The sequence below is a fragment of the Copidosoma floridanum genome, unplaced genomic scaffold (assembly GCF_036245765.1).
Source record: "Copidosoma floridanum isolate Cflo_tuat_1 unplaced genomic scaffold, Cflo_Japanese_pri ptg000004l, whole genome shotgun sequence".
Taxonomy (NCBI): Eukaryota; Metazoa; Arthropoda; class Insecta; order Hymenoptera; family Encyrtidae; genus Copidosoma; species Copidosoma floridanum.
Genome location: NW_028321881.1, coordinates 14,809,588 through 14,829,897, shown reverse-complemented (window position 1 = coordinate 14,829,897; position 20,310 = coordinate 14,809,588). Strand labels below are relative to the sequence as shown.

The window sequence follows — 20,310 nt, the reverse complement described above, 5'->3', positions numbered from 1 at the left end:
TACTCTTAAAAAAAAAAGAATGCATACGTAAAAATTTTCTAATAAAACCTGTTGTAGGCTCTACAATTATAATTTAATGAGTTTTAGGCACAGTATCACATAACTAAAAAAATGTAGGTATTGACTAAATTTTAAGGTTAGGAGAAAGTTCTTAAAACATTATATTACATGACTGCCATGACTGGTTATGGATGAATTTATTTCAAAAAAACTTAACTGTCTATGTGTACAGATTTGTGTACAAAATGTAATAATATACCATGTTAAAACAAGAAAAGAAAATTTTTCACTTTATGCGTCTATTTAGGTTATGTTGAGAAACAAACACATTATAAACTACAGACGAAAGAGAAAACGTCAACTTATAACAAACTTTTACTGACTCTACAGTAAGGATACAGTAATTAACTCAAGGAACAGTGTTAAATTTACTAGAAGAAAAAGGTATTGATTAATTTTTAAGGTTAGCGAATAGTTTTGAATAACGTAAAACTTATTGTATAACGTGACTGTATCCTCTATTTAACGACAGACACATTCCCATCAGATTTATACGTCTATATATAGGTAGATTTTAAAAGTGTACCATTTTGAAATAAAAATACAATTTTGTCAATTATCTTAATTTATACCTCCTTGAGGTTATGTTCTGCAAATGTCAGTTTTGAAACACATGTATACGAGTAATGTATACTTTATGGTATCATAATAAGAACTTTAAAAGTCCGACGGCACGTATCTGCTTGTTTACAGTTACTTTTTCTCAGTATATGAAAAAAATCACATTTAATAAAATTTTGAAGAATAGAAAATGATCCAAAACTCTTTTGAATAGTTTTTCTATACTTCACGGTCACTTACCTACAAACTTCGAAAAAAATTACTAGCCTGGCTACTTGCAATCTAGAGATATTTAATTTTGAGTAAGAAATTAATTCATCATACTCCACATTACCAAGATTAAGTCTAAATACTATTTGATGACAAAGAAGCAAGTGAAACGAGTTTGCAGATAAACAGCGAGAATGTTTGCTGTACGCCGCATGGTACTTTTTTTTTTTTTATTTATTTTTTTTTTTTTTAATTTTTTTTTTAATTGATAGCTGCTGTCGGAAGAATAATATTGAAATGGTTCTCTCTAAAAAATGGAGTTAATCAGTTTTAGAATATAGGAAAACTATACAGAAAACTAAAAATTTTTTTTTTCGGCTATAAAACTCAAAAAACCAGAATTTTGAAACAAAGTTCTTGATTCAACGATATAATTGATAATGAAATGATTGTCAAAAAACTTGTTTTTTGCTTCAGTAAAAGCAAGCAAAGTTATTTTTTTAGTGTGCAAAGCTCGTCAGTGTCCACCTTCTCCTTAGAAAGAAAGACATAAACTTTTAGATCGTCAACTCAAGAACGTAGCCAGAGAGACTTAAGTGCACTGAGCCACACTGAACCATTTCACTGTGTTGAGTGACAACTTGCGTAAATAAATTTTATATTTTTATTCCGTTTTATATTATATTTATTCTCATAATGAAATTTTTAAGACTCTTAAAAGAGTCGTACTTAAGTCGTCACCTACTAAAGCTGACTGTGTACTTCGTGGCTCTCGGAAGTGTCAAGTGACAACCGAAGCGAACCACGAAGCCTAAGCACATGTAGTCAGCAAGTACTGGCCTTATAGCAAATAAGACAAAGAAGTTTAACTAAAACTTTGTGAAAGGTACATTTCTTTGCGCGGCGTTTTAGTTAGTAGCTTTCCACCGCTCCTCGAGTGTGGTTCCTAACTATTAGCTCAAAATTTCAATCTAACTTGTTATAATTGCTCGATAAGTCCATAGTTATTATTGAAGTTTATTGTGAAAGTAAATAAAATTAAAAGAAGAAGCATACCTGATTGTGCAGAATATTTTATTAGTTGAAATTCAATAAAATTAATAATATCAAAAGAAGCAGAACTTAAGAATCATATAAAATTATATAAAAAAAGGAAGAAAAGGTATGTGGACGTTTATATTTTACAAAGCTTAACATTCTCTTTACATATTTTTTCTGTTTTTCCTTTCCCCAATATACAAACAAACAAATAGTTGGACTATCTGCTGTCCCGCAGCCTGTGAAGGAGCGTGAGACTGTAGTCTACAATCTTTGATTTTAAACCAAAGGCAAAATTAAATGATATTGATCATTATTTAACACACCATACATTAGAAGCCAAGAGTTGAAAAATCGTGAATTCCCTAGTCGCGTAGCCCATTCCATTTTGGGCTGATCGTGCATGTCTAAGAGTCGTCTGGAAAAGAGCAGATAATTTCGCTTGACCTATTTGTGGTGCAAGTTTGCTACTTACAAGGCTAACCCTTAAGCCACTCCTAGACAATTTAAGAATTGGTCAAAAAATTTGTCAATTTTTGGAGTCAGAAGTGCTGTCGTTATTAGTAGTTGACGAAGACTTGGCAGCAGCCGTGTAGCAAGCCTGGTAAAAAGTAAGCTCCCACACAGCTCTAGCGTTGGTAACTAAACTACTTATAGTGGGACCACCTTCGTCTTGACCATAAGCAGCTTCGTCTTATTCTATTTGGAGGCACTGGAAAATCTATTAAGGCGCCACTCTTCAGCAGTAGTTGAGCCAGTCCACCACGGCATTGATAAATTAGCCACATGGGTTAGGTCATCACGAAAATGGAGCTAATACTGAAGTAATAGGTCAGACAAAGATTCGTTACTATCAAGTTTATGAAGTCAAACTTCTTGTAATATTATTTTTGCGACGACAATCACCGAGGCTAAAAACCCTAAAGCGTCAAATAACTTCGTTACTTCGAAAATCATTGACACTTTGGAGATTTAATTAAACGTGTGGGGGTTGGCATATAAAAGGTAATGTGATTTGTTTCGTATTCCAAATTAAGTCAAGAGTTGATATCACCTCATTTGATTTCACCTTCACGCTCGATATGGTGCTTAATCGAGAACGTACTGTTAACTGGACGCCTGCTAGCTGAGGTTACATGCCTACAAATGCTAGCAGCGAGATAATCTGATCCTAAATTTTTTCGATCCCCCTTTGGATCGTCGAAGCCAGTCAAAATGTAGGAAACATGTAATTAATTATGAAGACTGGCAGAATCTTCTAGGTGCGTTTTCTCTTCCTCTAGTGTGAGCTGCTTCATAACCCATAGAGCTATAAAGGAAGCAGAAGCAGTCCCAATGCTACTGCCATGGTCCTGAATTCCTGAACTAGCTGCAAGTTGTCAGCTCGCCAGAGGGTTCTCTGCCACTTGGTATTATCTGGGTGTACCTTGATCTGCAGAAACATTTAGAATACAACAGTTATAGAGGCATATCTAAGAAAGCGCCATTGTGTTACGGCAGTCGAGATTATTATTTGGAGCTTGAGATCAGGCAAGTGATCGTCATTTAACGAGAGACTAGTTAAATCCTTTTTTAATGCTTTAAAAACAACACGATTTTTGTTTTAGGTGACGACTTGCGTAAATTAATAAATTTTTATTTTTATTCTATTTTATCCTGTTATATTTCATTCCCAATGATAAAATTTTAAGACTCTTTACAGAGTCATACTCAACGAGAGTCGTCACCTAACAAAGCTGACTGTATACTTCGTGGCACTTGGAAGTGTCAAGTGACAACCAAAGCGAGCCATGAAGCCTAAACACATGAAGTCAGCAAGTACCGGCCCCATAGCAAGTAAGACGAAGAAGTTTTAACGAAAACTTCATGCAAGGTGCATTTCTTTGGGCGGCGTTTTAGTTAGTAGCCCGCTGCCGCTCATCAAGTGCAGACGTAATAACTAATTTTAGAAGAATAACCAGACGTTCCGTCTATTTTTTTCTTTTCTTTTTTGTTTTATATGTATACTAGTAACATAAAATAAAGTGACATAAAACTAATTGGAAAAGGAATTTAAATTGTTATAAAATAATAAATAACAAATCAATAAATATTAAAATGAATAATTATAAATCGACGGAAAGAGGAAGTGCAGGTCATCCGAATTAATAATTAGCGAAAAAAAAGGTAAGTTAATCTGGATATTATATTCAACACTCTACTTCTTCCTCCCTTTTAATTTTTCTTAAACAAACAAATAGTTGGACTATCTGCTGTCCCGCAGCCTATAAAGGAGCGTGAGACTGTAGTTCACAGTTTTCAGTTTTTTATTTGAAGCTGAAAACAAACTTAAATGACATTAAACGTTATTGAACAAAATTGGTAGCAGACCGTGGTTTATGGTCTCTAGCTACTTGTTTGTTTATTATATATTTTCTTATTACTATCTTTTTCTTAAGAAACACCAAACACCATTCAATAAAGCATGTTAATGAATGACGCGTAATACCCCATATAGTACACTGTGCACGGACGCGTATATGCTGTGCTTTTGCGGATAGCATGGTATATGCGATATTTCGTTATAACTAAAAAAAAAAAAAAATGAAGTAAATAAAGAAAATAATAAATATAATACTACATTAATAAATAAACGGAAAAATAAATAAGATATAACTGTCGTTAAAATAACAAAAAAATTAATAAATAATAAGTTAATAATGTGTTTTAAATGATAATAGAAAAATAAGAAAATAGTGACCTCATATGCTACACGCTTACAAGATAGAACAAATACACTGTTCCTACCCTGAATCTGCTAACCAGAGATGTTCATCCCCATTAGTTCTGCTAAAATAGCGGACGCTCTCTACCCTAGATCTGCTACTTTAAGCGATCTATTAAAATAACAAATACATACACACAGACATATTTGCACGTAATAGTATTAGTAGAAAAAGAATTCCTAAAAAACAGAGTAAAGATTTAATATAATTAATGATTTCACTTTTACACCCACGATTGTTTATAAAATTATATTTCATGAAACCACCAACGAATAATTTTGCGAGTAACAAGGAAGGTAAGAAAAGTGGTAGAAAATTGTTAAAAGCAGGAGCTTATAAGAGAGAAAAACGTTCTAGAAAAAAAATTGGATTTTATTAATAATCAGTTACAAAATTACTATAACTGTGATACATTAAACAGTAATTTATCAAAAAACAAAAAAAACTTAAAACAAGTAGTAAGTACGTTTCAGAAAAATAATTTTTATAATTCAGAAATTAATGTTCAGCGGAGATGCCATAATTTTAAAATTCGATTAAATACACAATTTAATGAATTAATTACTTTCGCGGAAAAAAAGTTTCTTAAAGGCACTCAAGAACATATAAACGCATAGGCAGAAGATTACTCATATACATACAAATATATAAAAAAATTATTAATACGGTATTTAAACCGTGACCGTCGAGCCCATTCTTGCTGAAAGAGAAAAAAGTGTTAAGTTAAGTCAGATACTCTCGTACAGAAAGAGCCCTTTAATATTACACCACGCACTAGCTGATGCTCACGTAGCAATTTGTATGTATAGCTACACATGCCACATTTGAAATCCCTGGGTCGTATACGTCTTCGCTTAAAGCAGATGATATTATTTAAGCGCGCTCGATTACACTCTCTCACTTTAGTTTTTGGGCATACACATAGTACACTTATCGTATACCTATAAAAATTAAAGCAAACTTATTGCACTTTTATGCGTTAAGCAAACGCTCACATTAAAGACATAATCATCCACACACGAATAAATACACAGACATACATGTGTATATATATATATATATATATATATATATATATATATATATATATATATATATACATACATACAATTATTTCCTTATTACTTATGTCTTCTGCGATAACTGTCAAGGACTTAATAGAATATTTTCCAAAACAAAAACACATAACAAAATAGTAGTATAATTTTTTTTTGTTAGTATTACACACTTAAAGAATAAAAAAAAAAATAAAATAAAAAAAGTTTAAAAAAAAAAATAAAAAAAAGGAGAAAAAAAAACGCACGTAAGGTATTATACAACTAAGAAAATGGTCAATGAAAACAATGATGCCGATATCACAGTAGCTGAAGCGCTGATGGAGTGTCTCAATGCCAACTTCTTATTTCAGCATGCGATTGAATCCATCCCTATATTCGATGGTAAAAATATTCCACAGAAGGATTATATACAAGATGTTAGAAATGAAGAAAGCTGGGTCAGAGATAACCAAAAAAAATTATATAGAAGAGCAGTATTGCAGAATCTACGAGGTGCCGCACGCATAAGCGTAAGTGGCCAAGATTTCGAAAACCTCGAATCATTTATAACCCGTTTAAACAAAAGATATGTGACAGAAAAAACCGTTGTTTACTATCAAACTCAGCTACAGAAAGGAAGCCAACGACAAGGCCAATCGGTTGGTGAATGTTATGATTATGTAAACCTACTGCTAAGCGGTGCTGAAAAAGCCTTGATGGAAGATAAAGGCAATAGATACAACGCACATGTGATGACCCCTATACTAGACATGGCATTAGACATGTTCATAAAAGAACTAGCACCTATGATAAGCCAGCAGGTAGATGCGAAAAAACCTGCTCCTCTAGCCAATGCCTTCGACTACAAGTTGAGATTGGAGAGCCGAATGAGAGCGGGTATAATTCCAGTTACGCGATATCAAGGACTACCTCGTAATGACTTTAGAAATAATTCAAACATCTAATATCAACAGCAAAATAGGTATCCCAATCAACTATTCTCATCATATCAAGTGGCACAAGTTAATGAACAACAGATCGACAATGGGAATAATCAAGCTGATAGGCAGTATAAAAATAATTAAAATTATAATAGACGATATCAACAACAAAATAATGGACAGAATTACTGTAAAAATTATCAGAATCAGAGAAGAAATTCGAATTTTCAAAATCAATCGAGAAACTCTAATTATTATCAGAATAAATTCGGACGATATAATAATGAAAATCCTAATGATTATTACACTCAAAGGAATGCTAATTTTAATCCTGATAATAATCAAGGATACCGAGGCAGAGGTCAGAATTACAATAGGTATCCCCGAAATAATAATTATAATAGTTATAATTAACAAAGTTTTAATCCTAACTATCAGAATCAGAACTTTCAAAATCAAAACCAACCAGTAGGCGACCGTTTGCCACATCATTTAAACTCTCAGGCGGCTCACCCCAATTGTCGTTCGGAGGTGAGCCCCCAAAGACAGAAATCAACCCCTACACCGAATGTTTCAGGGCAGGTAATAAAAAAAGCAACAGAATTGAAACCGTCCACATTGGTACCTGCCAGAGACTTATTGTAGACGACGAGCCTACAAGCATAAGGTTATCAATCCCAGAAGGGAAAAATCACTTCATAACACTCATGCTCGATAAAGACGCCGCCACAAATTTGATTAAATTAGATCAGTTGCATCCATATTCACGAGCAGAGACTAGTGAAATTATTAACCTTACTGGAATCACACCTCACCCAGTTTTAACTTAAGGAACAACGTATATGACCATACAAGAAAAACCTACAATTTTTCATGTGATCCCTAACGATCTTCGGATCAAAGATGGCGGTTTATTGGGTCGAAACTTTTGTAAGGAACGACGAGCCACATTATTATATTATTATGATGCTATAGTACTAGATGATGACGTAATGAACCCTATCCCTTTTTTAAGAACTCTTCAGAAAATAGAACAATTAGAAAGAGATGAAAAAGAACAAAAAACCATAAAACTCAAAAAACAAGCACGGGCAGCACATACAGTGAAAATAATGAATTAGTCGACCAACCCCATGCCATTGAACAGAATAAAGATACTCCTAGGTTAGGAAATTGCCCTAATGAGGCACAAAAAAATACCAGTAAAGCAACTAAATATACGATTTAGGCTCGAACACGTCAAACAGTAAGAATGAATTTAATCAATACTAATTTAACTGAAGGATACTTACCACGAATGGATGTAGGGTATGATAACATATATTTAAGAGAAGGAATAGTAAAAAATGAGAACGGTCAATGTAATATTATGGCAATAAATACTAATAAGGATGATGTTACGATTAAAATAGACCCAAAAGAAATTCTACCTTTCGAATACATTGCACATGAATTTGATCCCGATACTAGCAGCGAACATGAGAGACCAATTGTTAAAAATAAACGAGATAGAATGAACGACCTAAAAGGACTTGTCCGCACCGGTTATTGAAACTTGGAAGAACGAGACTTAATATATCAACTGATTTCTAAATTCTCAGAAATCTTCTTGTTACCAGGAGACACTTTACCTTGTACTAACCTCGTCGCACACGAAATCTCGACGGAAACTAACATCCCTATCAACACTAAACAATATCGTGACCCACCAGTACATAGAAAAGTTTTAGAGGAACACGTAGCAAAAAAACTTAACGATGGAATAATCGAACCTTTGTCATCACCGTATAATTCACCTCTTTGGATTGTCCCTAAAAAACCTGATAGCCAGAGGAACCTAAGATAAAGGGTAGTAATTGGTTTCTGAGAGCTTAATAAAAAGACCACTGGTAATGCATATCCATTGCCTAATATCGCAGATATTATGGACCAGTTGTTAGGAGCCGTATATTTTTCAGTTTTCGATTTGGCAAGTGGATTCCAACTAATTCCCATGGATGAACATGATAAGTATAAAATAGCATTTACGACACCCCATAGACATTACCAATACAAATGCCCGAAGGCCTGAAAAACGCACCTGCCACGTTCCAACGACTAATAGATCTCATATTGAGAGGCTTATTAAATGTTGAAATGCTAGTGTGTCTAGATGATATTATTATTTACGCAAAAAATTTAGTAGATCACGAGCGTTAAGTTAGGTTACTTTTCAATCAGTTAAGATTAGCGAATATGGTACTTCAACCAGATAAAGTTAAATTTTTGCGAAAAAAAGTAATATTTCTTGGGCATATAGTGAGTCAACGAGGGATTGAACCATACCCTAAAAAGATACAAGCCGTTAGAGAATTTTCCCAACCAAAAACTATGGAAAATATAAGACAATTTTAAGGACTAGCAGGATACTATAGACGCTTTATTAAAGATTTTTCAAAAATAGCTAAACCATTATCAGATTTATTAAAAAAGGGAGAAAAATTTGAATGGACTGAAGTGCAGGAAAAGAGTTTTCAAATACGAAAGGATCACCTATGCCAAGAGCCTATTTTACAATTCCCCGACTTTAGTTAATCATTAAAGTTAACAACAGATGCATATGACTATGCAATTGGAAAGGTATTGAGTCAAGAAAAAGATGGGTTTGACCATCTTGTCGCTTACCTTTCAAGAACTTTAAATAAAGCCGAAATAAATTATTCCACGACTAAAAAGGAATGTCTAGCCACACTATATACAATGCATCACTTTCGTTCGTATTTATTGGAAAATGAATTCGTTCTCGCAGCCGATCATGAGCCATCGAATTGGATGCATACAAGAAAAGACCCAGGTCAGCGTTTGATGCGCTGGATGTTTAAATTTACCGATTATGAATACACTTTCAAATACAAACCAGGAAGACTAAATACCAACGCTGATGCATTATCAAGAAACCCAGTAGGACCATATCTTTATGCAGAAAATAATATAAAAAATGGATTACCATTACTAAGAGTTATGATGATGGGTCGAAAGAAAATAGAGAAAAGAAGAAAACAGAATTACAAAGTCAGAGGAAAGGAATAGTAAGAGCATCAAAATTAACGACGATCAAACCTAAAGCATTGCCAACAACCTCGAAGAAAATAATAGGAGTAACAAAATAAGAAACATGACCAAATCAGAATCAGATGTACCTAAGTTGATCAAGGGTCCTGGGTGACCCCTTGGTTCAAAAAAAACAAAGAACGGCCGAAATTTTGAGAAAATATAGGACTAGTGTAAAATTATCAATCACCCCACGTCTTCAGGAAAGTACACACTTAAGTTCTAGCACACCGACGCAAACGAGTACTTTTGCTACTGTAAAAAACAGACGATCTCAAGCACTAGACTTGCAACAAATAACAAAAGAAACTCCGGATAACTTAAGTGGAAACAATAAACAAATAAACTGCAATAAAAATAATTTAATGAATTGAACTATTTCACCTGATTTTATGTTACTATCGGACTTATACTCTTTTCAACCCATCAATCGATACAAACAACAGCACGGAAAAGTGTATGTAAGTCTTAGTGATAGTAGCAGTAGGACTGATAATTATAAAAACGAAAATGGAGCTAAGCTAATAAGCAATTTCATTACCACCAGATATTGCCTTACAAACAAAAGAGACAATATAGTTCATTTTATTAGCAAGGATTGTCAACCAGTCACATCTGTCTCAAGGCTGTTGAGATCGATAGGTGCACTGAACTTTAGCTATTTGAAATCGAAGAAACCTAGAGTTGGCCAAATTTTTAAAACACCTTATGGAGGGCATAATATACTGTCAATCGTTATTAATGAAACGTCGACCATTATGAAATCTTCAGTCTCAGAACGTCTTACAAAAGCTTTTAAATCGTTTAAAAAAATATTATTGAGACGAAATCTTAAAACCTTCCGAATTTCAAGAAGGTAACATCTTACAGACAAATTAGAACCTGGATTGATAACAGAAATGTTATTAACAATTTTTGATAAAACTCCCATACAAATTACTGTCTGTTACGGTAAGGTTGATTTTCCAAAAATCCAAGAACGTAATGAAATAATACAAACATTACATGACAGCTCTGTAGAAGGACATAAGGGAATAAACCAAACTTACCGGAAAATGAGAAAACAGTTTTATTGGCCCGGAATGAGAAATGATATTCTCAATTATGTACGTATATGCAGCAAGTGTCTAGAGAAAAAAATTGAACGACTAAAAACAAGAGAACCCTTGGTACTTACAGATACACCTATTGAAGCTTTCAATAAGGTTTCCATCAATACCGTTGGTAAATTAAGAATCACATTTTGCCATTTGCTGACCATACAGTGCAATTTGACTAAATATATCATATTAGTCCCTGTACCAGACCTAAGATCGAGCATTCTTGCCAATGCACTCGTACAAAATCTAATATTAGTTTATGGTGCTCCTAGAGCAATTCTATCAGATAGACATGCTACATTTATGTCTAATTTATTGGAACAACTCATGAGAACCCTCAAAACCAATCATCTAACTACATCAGCATACCACCCTCAAACAAACGGATCACTAGAGCGAAATCATGCTGCCCTAGCTGACTTTGTACAAACTTACTCTGAAACATATGATGACTGGGACAACTTAGCAAAATTTGCAGCTTTTACGTATAACACGAGTGTACATGCAGCTACGAATTTTACGCCTTATGAACTAGTATTTGGCAGAATAGCACGGTTGCCCTTGAAGATACCTAAAGATAAAAGATTACGAACATACCCACTATATTTACAAGATCTTATGAGGCGACTTCAAGAAATACAAATTGCGGCAGGAAATCAACTAATAAAGATGAAAGTACAAGCCAAATAAGATATAATAAAAAATTAAAGCCTCTAAAAGTTAAACCAGGAGATAACGTTTGGGTGAATAAAAAAGTGCGTTCCCATAAATTTGATCACTTTTATAATGAACCCCTAAAGGTTAGAACAGTTTTAGAGGGAAATAATGTGTTACTTAAAAAAACCAATGGTGAAACCATACGCAAACATACAGATAAATTAAAACTAGTTCCCGATAATAATATCTTGTAAGAAACATATTCTACATGTCTTCCAGAGAAAAAAAAACAACGATGCAGATTATATTGGCCATCTTAATGACAATAGCGTTCGAAGGCCACGCAGATTTAAACTATGCTAATCATGGCAACTATAGCATAGAACCACTTGAAACAAACCCTGGAGTATACTACGAACGAATCGGTACAACAAAAATTAAGAAAGCTGTTTGGAAGATTGTGATATGGCTGGATGTTATAAATTCATATTGGAACAAACACCTACTCAAATATTAAACGAAACTTCTTGATATTGTATTGTACAGTTTGGTTATTCTAATTGCACTCGCTATATGGAAATGGACCTCTTAAATTTAAAAATAAAGCGATTGACAAACCTCAAAGCAACACTATTGAACATAATAAATACTGTGGGAATCCATGCAGGAGATAACATTATTCCACCCCCCAGCATACGAGCAAAAAGACTGACACCTTTTGGAATTATTGGGAGCATTGCTAAAGGACGTTACGGCTTAGTCACAGAAGACGATATTAACGTTATAAACACGAACATCAACAATTTGGATACCAATCAAAAAGAATATATTAAATTGTACGAACAAAATAGCCATATTTTTGCAGCAGCATTCAAAGAACTAGACAATACCACGAAACGCCATGAGCATATTTTAAAACAAGTTGCTGAAATATTGACTTCAGGACAGGATTTTACTCTTGACAGATATCTGATTCATTTGTCAGCATACCTTAGAAGAACTGAGGCTACCCTAGATCACATTATTCTTTCCCATGAAGATCTGATTGACATCTTGCATGATTTACAAAGAGGTCAAGCACATCCAAAGCTATTTTCTTCAAATATATTTGGAACGGTAGCCCGGGATGTAAAGAACCGTGCGGGAAATTTAGAATTTGTAGCACCAATATAAAACCTTTATGCTGGCGAAATAAGTACCCTAAGCAAATTAGATGTTGTACGTCAAGAAAATAGAACCATGGTAATATTACATTTGCCACTCGTAGATCGAACCCCATACAATCTTTATAGACTACATCCAGTAATGATACCCCAATCTGGATTAAATGGATCTGCCTACATAAAACCGTCGTATCCTTACTTAGCAGTAGCAGCATACCATAATTTATATTTACGACTAAACGAAGTTACATTTAACCAATGCGATAAGACGGTATATGGTTATATATGCTCGGCCATGGAACCGCTGAAGGAGCCCTATTCTATGAACGAACGTGAAATTCTTATGTTATTACGACCTGGACCAGAAATATTTAAATACTGTGAAATTATGTTTACGCCGAAAACCGAAAGCCAATGGATTCATTTGCCAGCTGATAGTTCATGGTTATTCTCAACACCCAATGAAGAACAATCGAACATTATCTGTTCTTATAAAATGGATCAACAAGATAGAGTAAAAGGTATAGGTCTTCTACAAATGAATGATGGATGTACGGGAAAAACTTACGGATTAACCTTAACCAGTGAACATAAGATTATCACTCAAATACAATATATCTATCAAGTAGAAGTGAACTTAAACTCAACAGTACTACATAAACCCTTAAAAGACACTGATGACTTCCATGACGCTATAAAATCGATTCCAGAATTAAACTCTTGTTGGCAAGGTAGTTCAACGTCTGATTGCCCTAAAAAAGACCGGTGAGTTTTTTAAGTAAACTCTTTCTTGACTAAAGTTTACAGCAATTGTGACTGCCTGGATACTTCAGGGTGATTCTCTCTGGCCTGCTATTAAAGCCCTAGACTGATCGAAAGAAAAATTACAAAGTCCGAAGCATTGGGGCTAGTTGCAGTGCTCTTTCCTGCGTCGAAGTCGTTGGTGTCTAAAGCACCTTTTTTTTCCTTCATAGCTGTAAGGTACGCCCAGCGCAGACCTTGGAGAGGATCGGTGATACCTGGTTGAATGCTTAGAGTCGAGAGGGTAATATAGGGTCGTCGGTCACCGGGGTTCCCAGCCTTGCGACGAATAACTCCCCTTGTGACAACGTCCAGTGAATGACTAACTTGGTTTCATAGTGGCCGGCTTTAAGTAGTCTTTTAGTCAACGAATAATGTTTTCGGAAATGGTAGTAAGAATGTATTTTTTGGCACGGTAGTTAACACTTAGGGGGCCCTTAAAACAACTGATGAGATTCAAGGTTTAGTAATGAACGTAAATACTTTTATTGGCCCTGAAAAAGGCCAGTGGTGAAATTTCTAGTTATTCCTTATTATTATGCTTGATGATGGAGAGCCAGCTGTGGGTAGCTTGACTCTTACCCTCAAAGTCTCTGTGTACGGAGACCGTACATGAGGGAGATAAGCCGCTGATCAAAATATATCTCGTCTTCAGGTCGTTGCCCGAATAACCACCACTTATCGTTAGTCGGGAAGGTGGGCCTGGAGAATACCTTCTCTGTAGGTATGCCGTTGGAACGACCACTAAGAAGTTGGCAGTTGTGTCTGCCCATACTCTTTAGGGCTGCCTTCCTTGGCTTATATTTGTTGTAAATAACTCTCTGACGGCACCAGGCCAGATTGTGGTACGGCCACATAACTCTCAAGTGTCAGAGCAGGATGTGATCTGGCTAGACATGTCACCTGGTATTCTGCCGCAGACGTTATCGGTTAAAATTACTTTTTCATTAGTGGCACTCATCAATTCTGAAGGTTCCAGGTTAAAGTGAAGACCAAGATCACTTCCTCTTTGGAGAAGAGCGTCATCGGTATTCGGGATATGAAGCTGCACGACTCCAGCTATATTGTCAATGCAGCTCGATGAACTGCCAGACAACGATTGCAGAAAAATTTGCAACGCTTCGGCCTATTATAACTACACTTATTTCATTCTGTTGCAGGTAGCTTCAATTTTATGTCGATGCCACCCAGCGGATCCTACTGAACTAAAGTGAAAAGCTGGCCTATTTTTGCAAAACTTTGAGCTTATTTATTGCTATTGTTATTAAATTTTTCAAGATAAAAACCATACTAAAACCATCTAGGAAGTGTCAAGAATCGGTATGCAAAATTTCAGCAAAATCGGTTCAGTAGTCTTCGCAGTTAGCGATTACAACGGTTTTAGCGACTTTGCTTTATATGTTAGTAAGACGAGCAAAGAGAAGCGTTATTTGAAGGATTTTGTCTCTTTATGATTACCGCAAAATATATTAAACAAGAGCACAAGAAGGTATACTTGATCAATTACTGCAGCAGAATACGGAGGATCATTAGCGGGCCGAGGGACAGACAACAAATCTTCAACTAGTTAAGAAACAACGGATTTCACCTAGGTAAAATTATCCTCTACCACTGAAAAATGATCCAATTTAAAATAATCCTGTTCCAATAAGCTAACCTTGTCTACTCTCCATGCAATTCAAAAACTGAGACAAATAATTTTCGAGCATATCTAAACGGGTTTTGAAACATTTGAAGATTCGTCTCTGAACATCTACTTTTGTGGTAGAGTTGTTAAAAAAGTTTTTTATGCTATAAAAAAAACGTGTTTCTTCAATAATTTCTCCATGGCAATAGTGTAAAGACAAAAAAACTAACTAAATAATATTTAAACCGTATATTAATTTTGAGGAAAGGAAAGTAATGAAAAAAAAAAAAAAAACAATTGTTGGAAAAAAACAACAGTGTATACGTAGTAACAAGCCTGCTACAGCTTATTCAGAAAAATCTCACATAGAATAAATCTCACCTACTATATTAATATGCATCTGAACATTCTATGGAGTCTGGAACCATTAAATTTCTTTATTGTTAATACTTCTAAACGCAGGGAATACCTAAATTAGCCACTTCATGCATGCCTAAAACTACCAAACAGGCATAAAAATTACGAGCGCCTAGCCCAGATGAAAGCAAGTCATGTTTAAAACGCGCACTTCCCGCTTTGCTTTGAGACAGCCTTCTCAGCAGCAACGAGTTACTTAAGCTATGCGTGCTTCCTTTGCCTCAATGCCAGCCTTACTCTACGAGGTAACAATCACGTGCCAGCTCTTCGATTCTAAAAATTGTAGAACACACGCTTTTTATGAATCATAAATCAAATTTGGAATTCCATCTTACTATTGTATCACTATCATTCCTCTATTAATAATGTTATCATCAAAGCACACAACAAGATAAAAATACCTTTACAAGTTATCTTCAGTCATTAAGGCCACCTTTCCCTTTTTTGGTACACTCTTCTTTTTTGTGATATCCAACACCTTAATCAGCTTTGCCAACACAGTCTCTTTGAGTGCCTCATTGTGATCTTCGTTAAAAAATTGCTAGAAATTAAGATCACTCTCTTATAAGACGCCTCTAAGTCATGTTTAACAATTCAAAAAACAAGACTCTGTCATTACACTGCAGACGGTGATAGCATGTTGATTATCAGAAAATCTGACAAACCAAGATATGGTTATTTACCTAAGAAAAATAACTAAGAGAAAGAAAAAGTTATAGTTTAGTATGTATTCCATAACATTGACGCTCTTCTACTTTTGTTTCTCATCTTTGAACCTTATTTTTTACTGCTAACATGCAGAAAAGAGCCGATGAACATCCTAAGCTGCTACTAATGCAGATTATTTGGATTAAAATAACCGATTTTTCTGATAGTATACTCTGCTAATAGTCTGAAAAGAAGTGTGTAACTTAAGTCAGATGATGATAGAGAAATCAAGTTCTATCAACAAATCTGAAGAACATGAAAATCACTGTTTTCCTTATCGAAAGTTTTAAGCATTTACACATATCATCATACCATTTAAACATCTTAAGTATTCAAACATATTTCATCGCAAAAAAATTAGCAATTGTTTTCATGCATCTTTAAATTAATCCAGAAGATTTTAGAAGAAATCATGCATAATTAAATTTTTTTAAAATGAAACGTAACATGAGCTGCATTTTACGCGCTGTAGGGTACAGCACTAAACAAATATGAAAAATCTGGTGATCTCAGATAAGTACTGAAGAAAGCACCACCATGCTACTTCCAGATATTGCTTGAGACTCAGAGTTTTACATTATTTAGGTTCGAAATGTCTAGCGTTTTTTTACACTCACTATTAAGACTGTTATCACAAATTTATGTACTGCAAATCTAGTACAATACTGTACTACGTTTTCTAAGAATTGAATCTTATACTTCTTTTATTTGGGCTGACATATTTACTGCAAAATACATTTCACAAGTTTATTAGAAAAATAAAATTATTGTGACCAAAAATTGCACAACAACAGAATGTTGTCACTGACTTCCGTCTTACTTTGGCATTCAACTCAAAAATTCTTAGTACTTTGAATACTTTATAGACTATTACGTATGACATAGATCAAGGCCATAAAAAATCTAAATAGTTTTGCAAGCATACTATAAAGTGCCTGGAGTAAGTATTTTTTAAATGAAAAAATTTAGAAAAACATTATTCATATTTTTACTAAGCTTTGACTTAACTTTAAACTAAAGAGGTAGGTACAAAAATCATTATCGTCAAAGAATACTTAAACGAATGTGCTGAGATTTTTAGAAGCATATAAAAAAATAATTTAGGATTACAGTTATAAGAGCAACAATTATGTTTTACTCAAACAAAAATTGTATCAAAGCATTATACAAATATTTGTTCTAACATAAAAAGAGAATTTTATGTTTAAATATGATACAACTACATAGGTAGTTACTAAAACATTAACGATTATTTCAAATTAAAATTTTGTTTTCAATTCTCAGAAGTTTTTGCACAATTCATATTTACTTACACTGTGAAGAATAGCAGATAAATTTTCAGTTATCGAATCTACAGAAGTAGCTATCCTCCTAGTTTCGTTTTCTATTTCATTTAAAATATTTTGGTTCATTGTAAATAATTTAGAGTAAGGAGCTTGCTCGTAGAGATGAGATGTTGCACGGTTATTTTTATTGTACTCTTCAAATTCATTTTTATGTTGTGATGAGCTGGACAACTTCAGTTGGCTCTCAAAATCCTCAATAACGAATAATACTAAATTCCTTTGATTAACAGCTGTACTCTCAGACTGTAACGAACTCATGATCCTTTTCAAAACAGAATAAAAGTCATAATTATTTCTTCATACTAACTAATTCAACGTTAACCTTGTTAATCAAGTAACATTGATTCCCTGTTTCTTAGTACTAAATGTTAATCAATAAAAAATACTTTGATCAATGCTGATTACTGATTATTATGAGCCCTAAATGTGTGATGAAATCTTCCTTTCAAAAGTTCCAATCATGTAGTAGTGGTAGTTGCCTGAAATTGCAAAAAGTTTTTTTTAATTATTCACAATTTTTTGCTTATTATCAAGCCTAAAAATTTTTAATAATTCATAAAATATAAATAACTAATAACCAATAATTTCCTAAAACTACAAAAAGCTTAAGATAAATCAAAAAGTTCCATATTGCTGACAAAAATAATGTACTATAATTGCAACGGTTAAGTTTATCTAATTCAAAGTGCATAAAAACTTTTTTATTTGACATCAGTAAGTAAAATTTAGGAAATGTAATTTGATACATACACCATAAAATGCAATACAATTTTCATGATTTCTTGAGGTTCAGTTTATAAGCACACGATCAGTAAGAGCTAATTTAGGAGTGAGAATAAAAACCCTAAAGTCAGGTGTTAGTTTGAGCATCGTTTCGTTGGTCTTAACGCCAACTTCATCAGGCTCACTTTATTAACAGAAAAAACACAACAAATTTTATAAATTACATTGCAGGGCCAATGTTTACAAATATCTACATTAATGCAAAATTAATTATAAGTAAGAAGTCATGAATAAAATAGTAATATAAATAATTTTAAAATTAAACAATTACTCACGTCTATATCGTTAAGACGATCGTTACAGACTGTTGGTCGCCTCGAACCAATAATATAAGTGTCAAACATGTATGTATTTACGCATATACATATAAACAGTAAATGTACGCTTCTTACGAATATAGATAACAGCAGTACATAACTACATTGTATGATTTAGAAAGATTACTTATAAAATCTTTATATATGTTATTAAGAAGTAAGGTATCTTCTTTCTTATTAATTGTGTGTTTAGTAAAGTGAATGTATAGCATTTTAGATATTAATCTTTTTTGTTTATTAGGTTCACGATCTAGAATCTTTGTTTGAGAAAAATTAAAATTATGGTTGAATTTTTTCGCGTGTGAAGCGAAAACAAAATTATCTTTCTTGGTACTTTTATGTTCATTCAGGCGTTTTTTCAATGCTCTCTTTGTTTCACCTACATATGATGCAGAGCAAAAATCACATGCAAAATGATACACAACATTGGTTTGAAACCTTCTTTACATTTGAATAATAGCGTTAAACTTATAAAACAAATTAAAAATCTTAAAATACCGGAAAATCATATTTTTATTTCTTTGGATGTTATTTCTCATACAAAATCAAAACGAATGAACATAACAGTACCAAGAAAGATGAACTTGTTGTCACTTCACACACGAAAAAATTCAACCATAATTTTAATTTTTCTCAAACAAAGATTCTAGATCGTGAACCTAATAAACAAAAAAAAATTGATATCTAAAATGCTATACATTCACTTTACTAAACACACAATTAATGAGAAAGAAGATACCTTACTTCTCAATAACATATATAAAGATTTTATAAGTAATCTTTCTAAATCATACAATGTAGTTATGTACTGTTGTTATCTATATTCGTAAGAAGCGTACATTTACTGTTTATATGTATATGCGTAAATACATACATGTTTGACACTTATGTTATTCGTTCGAGGCGACCAACAGTCTGTAACGATCGTCTTAACGATATAGACGTGAGTAATTGTTCAATTTTAAAATTATTTATATTACTATTTTATTCGTGACTACTTACTTATAATCAATTTTGCAATAATGCAGATATTTGTAAACATTGGCCCTGCAATGTAATTTATGAAATTTGTTGTGTTTTTTCTGTTAATAAAGTAAGCCTGATGAAGTTGGCGTTAAGACCAACGAAACGTTGCTCAAACTAACACCTGACTTTGGAGTTTTTATTCTCACTCCTAAATTAGCTCTTACTGATCGTGTGCTTATGCACTAAACCTCAAGAAATCATGGAAATAATTGGGAGCAGAACAGCACGTTCAACAAACACCGTAATGAAATCCGCCCCCAGATCAGAAAGGGGTCAACTCCAGGAAGGATTCTTCACACGAGTGGAACACCTTTATGGATCATCGTTAGCTAAAAAGCTGAAGACCTTGCAAAAACTACACAGCAACTTGACTCATTGTATGGGCCAATTGTCCTTTCTGAGAAAATGTAGGACACACAACTATTTGCCTCAACACATAGAAAATCTGAGAAGGTACTTTAATAATTTTTTCTTTAACAACAAGTCATCGAAGACTTTCTTTCAAAACGAATTTACTCTTTTACCTGCAGTTTGCTCAATATTGAGATTGACGGTTGTTATGCATATGTGTCCGTTCTTAAGAGAAATACTTTTACTATTAGACAAATAATAAATGATCTGCATCCTAACAATTTATTAGTACAAAGTTTCATAAGTAGTATA

At 33.6% G+C, this 20,310-nt stretch overlaps 1 protein-coding gene across 6 annotated transcripts in view; it reads right to left on the bottom strand.

Moving 5' to 3' along the window:
- The window catches only part of BORCS6 (BLOC-1 related complex subunit 6), a 441,611-nt gene that overhangs the window by 196,547 nt on the left and 224,754 nt on the right, over positions 1–20,310 (bottom strand). For 3 of the 6 annotated variants that reach the window (XR_016293438.1, XR_016293439.1, XM_089597756.1), the window contains one exon: positions 17,489–18,000. Coding sequence is in view for 2 of the 6 variants with exons in the window: in XM_089597756.1 (XP_089453882.1) it covers positions 17,489–17,779 (291 nt within the window). In the remaining 4 variants the exon portion in view is untranslated. Of the gene's footprint in view, positions 1–17,488; positions 18,001–20,310 lie in introns of those variants that run through there. The other 3 variants (XR_016293437.1, XM_089597765.1, XR_016293440.1) reach the window with 2 other exon arrangements.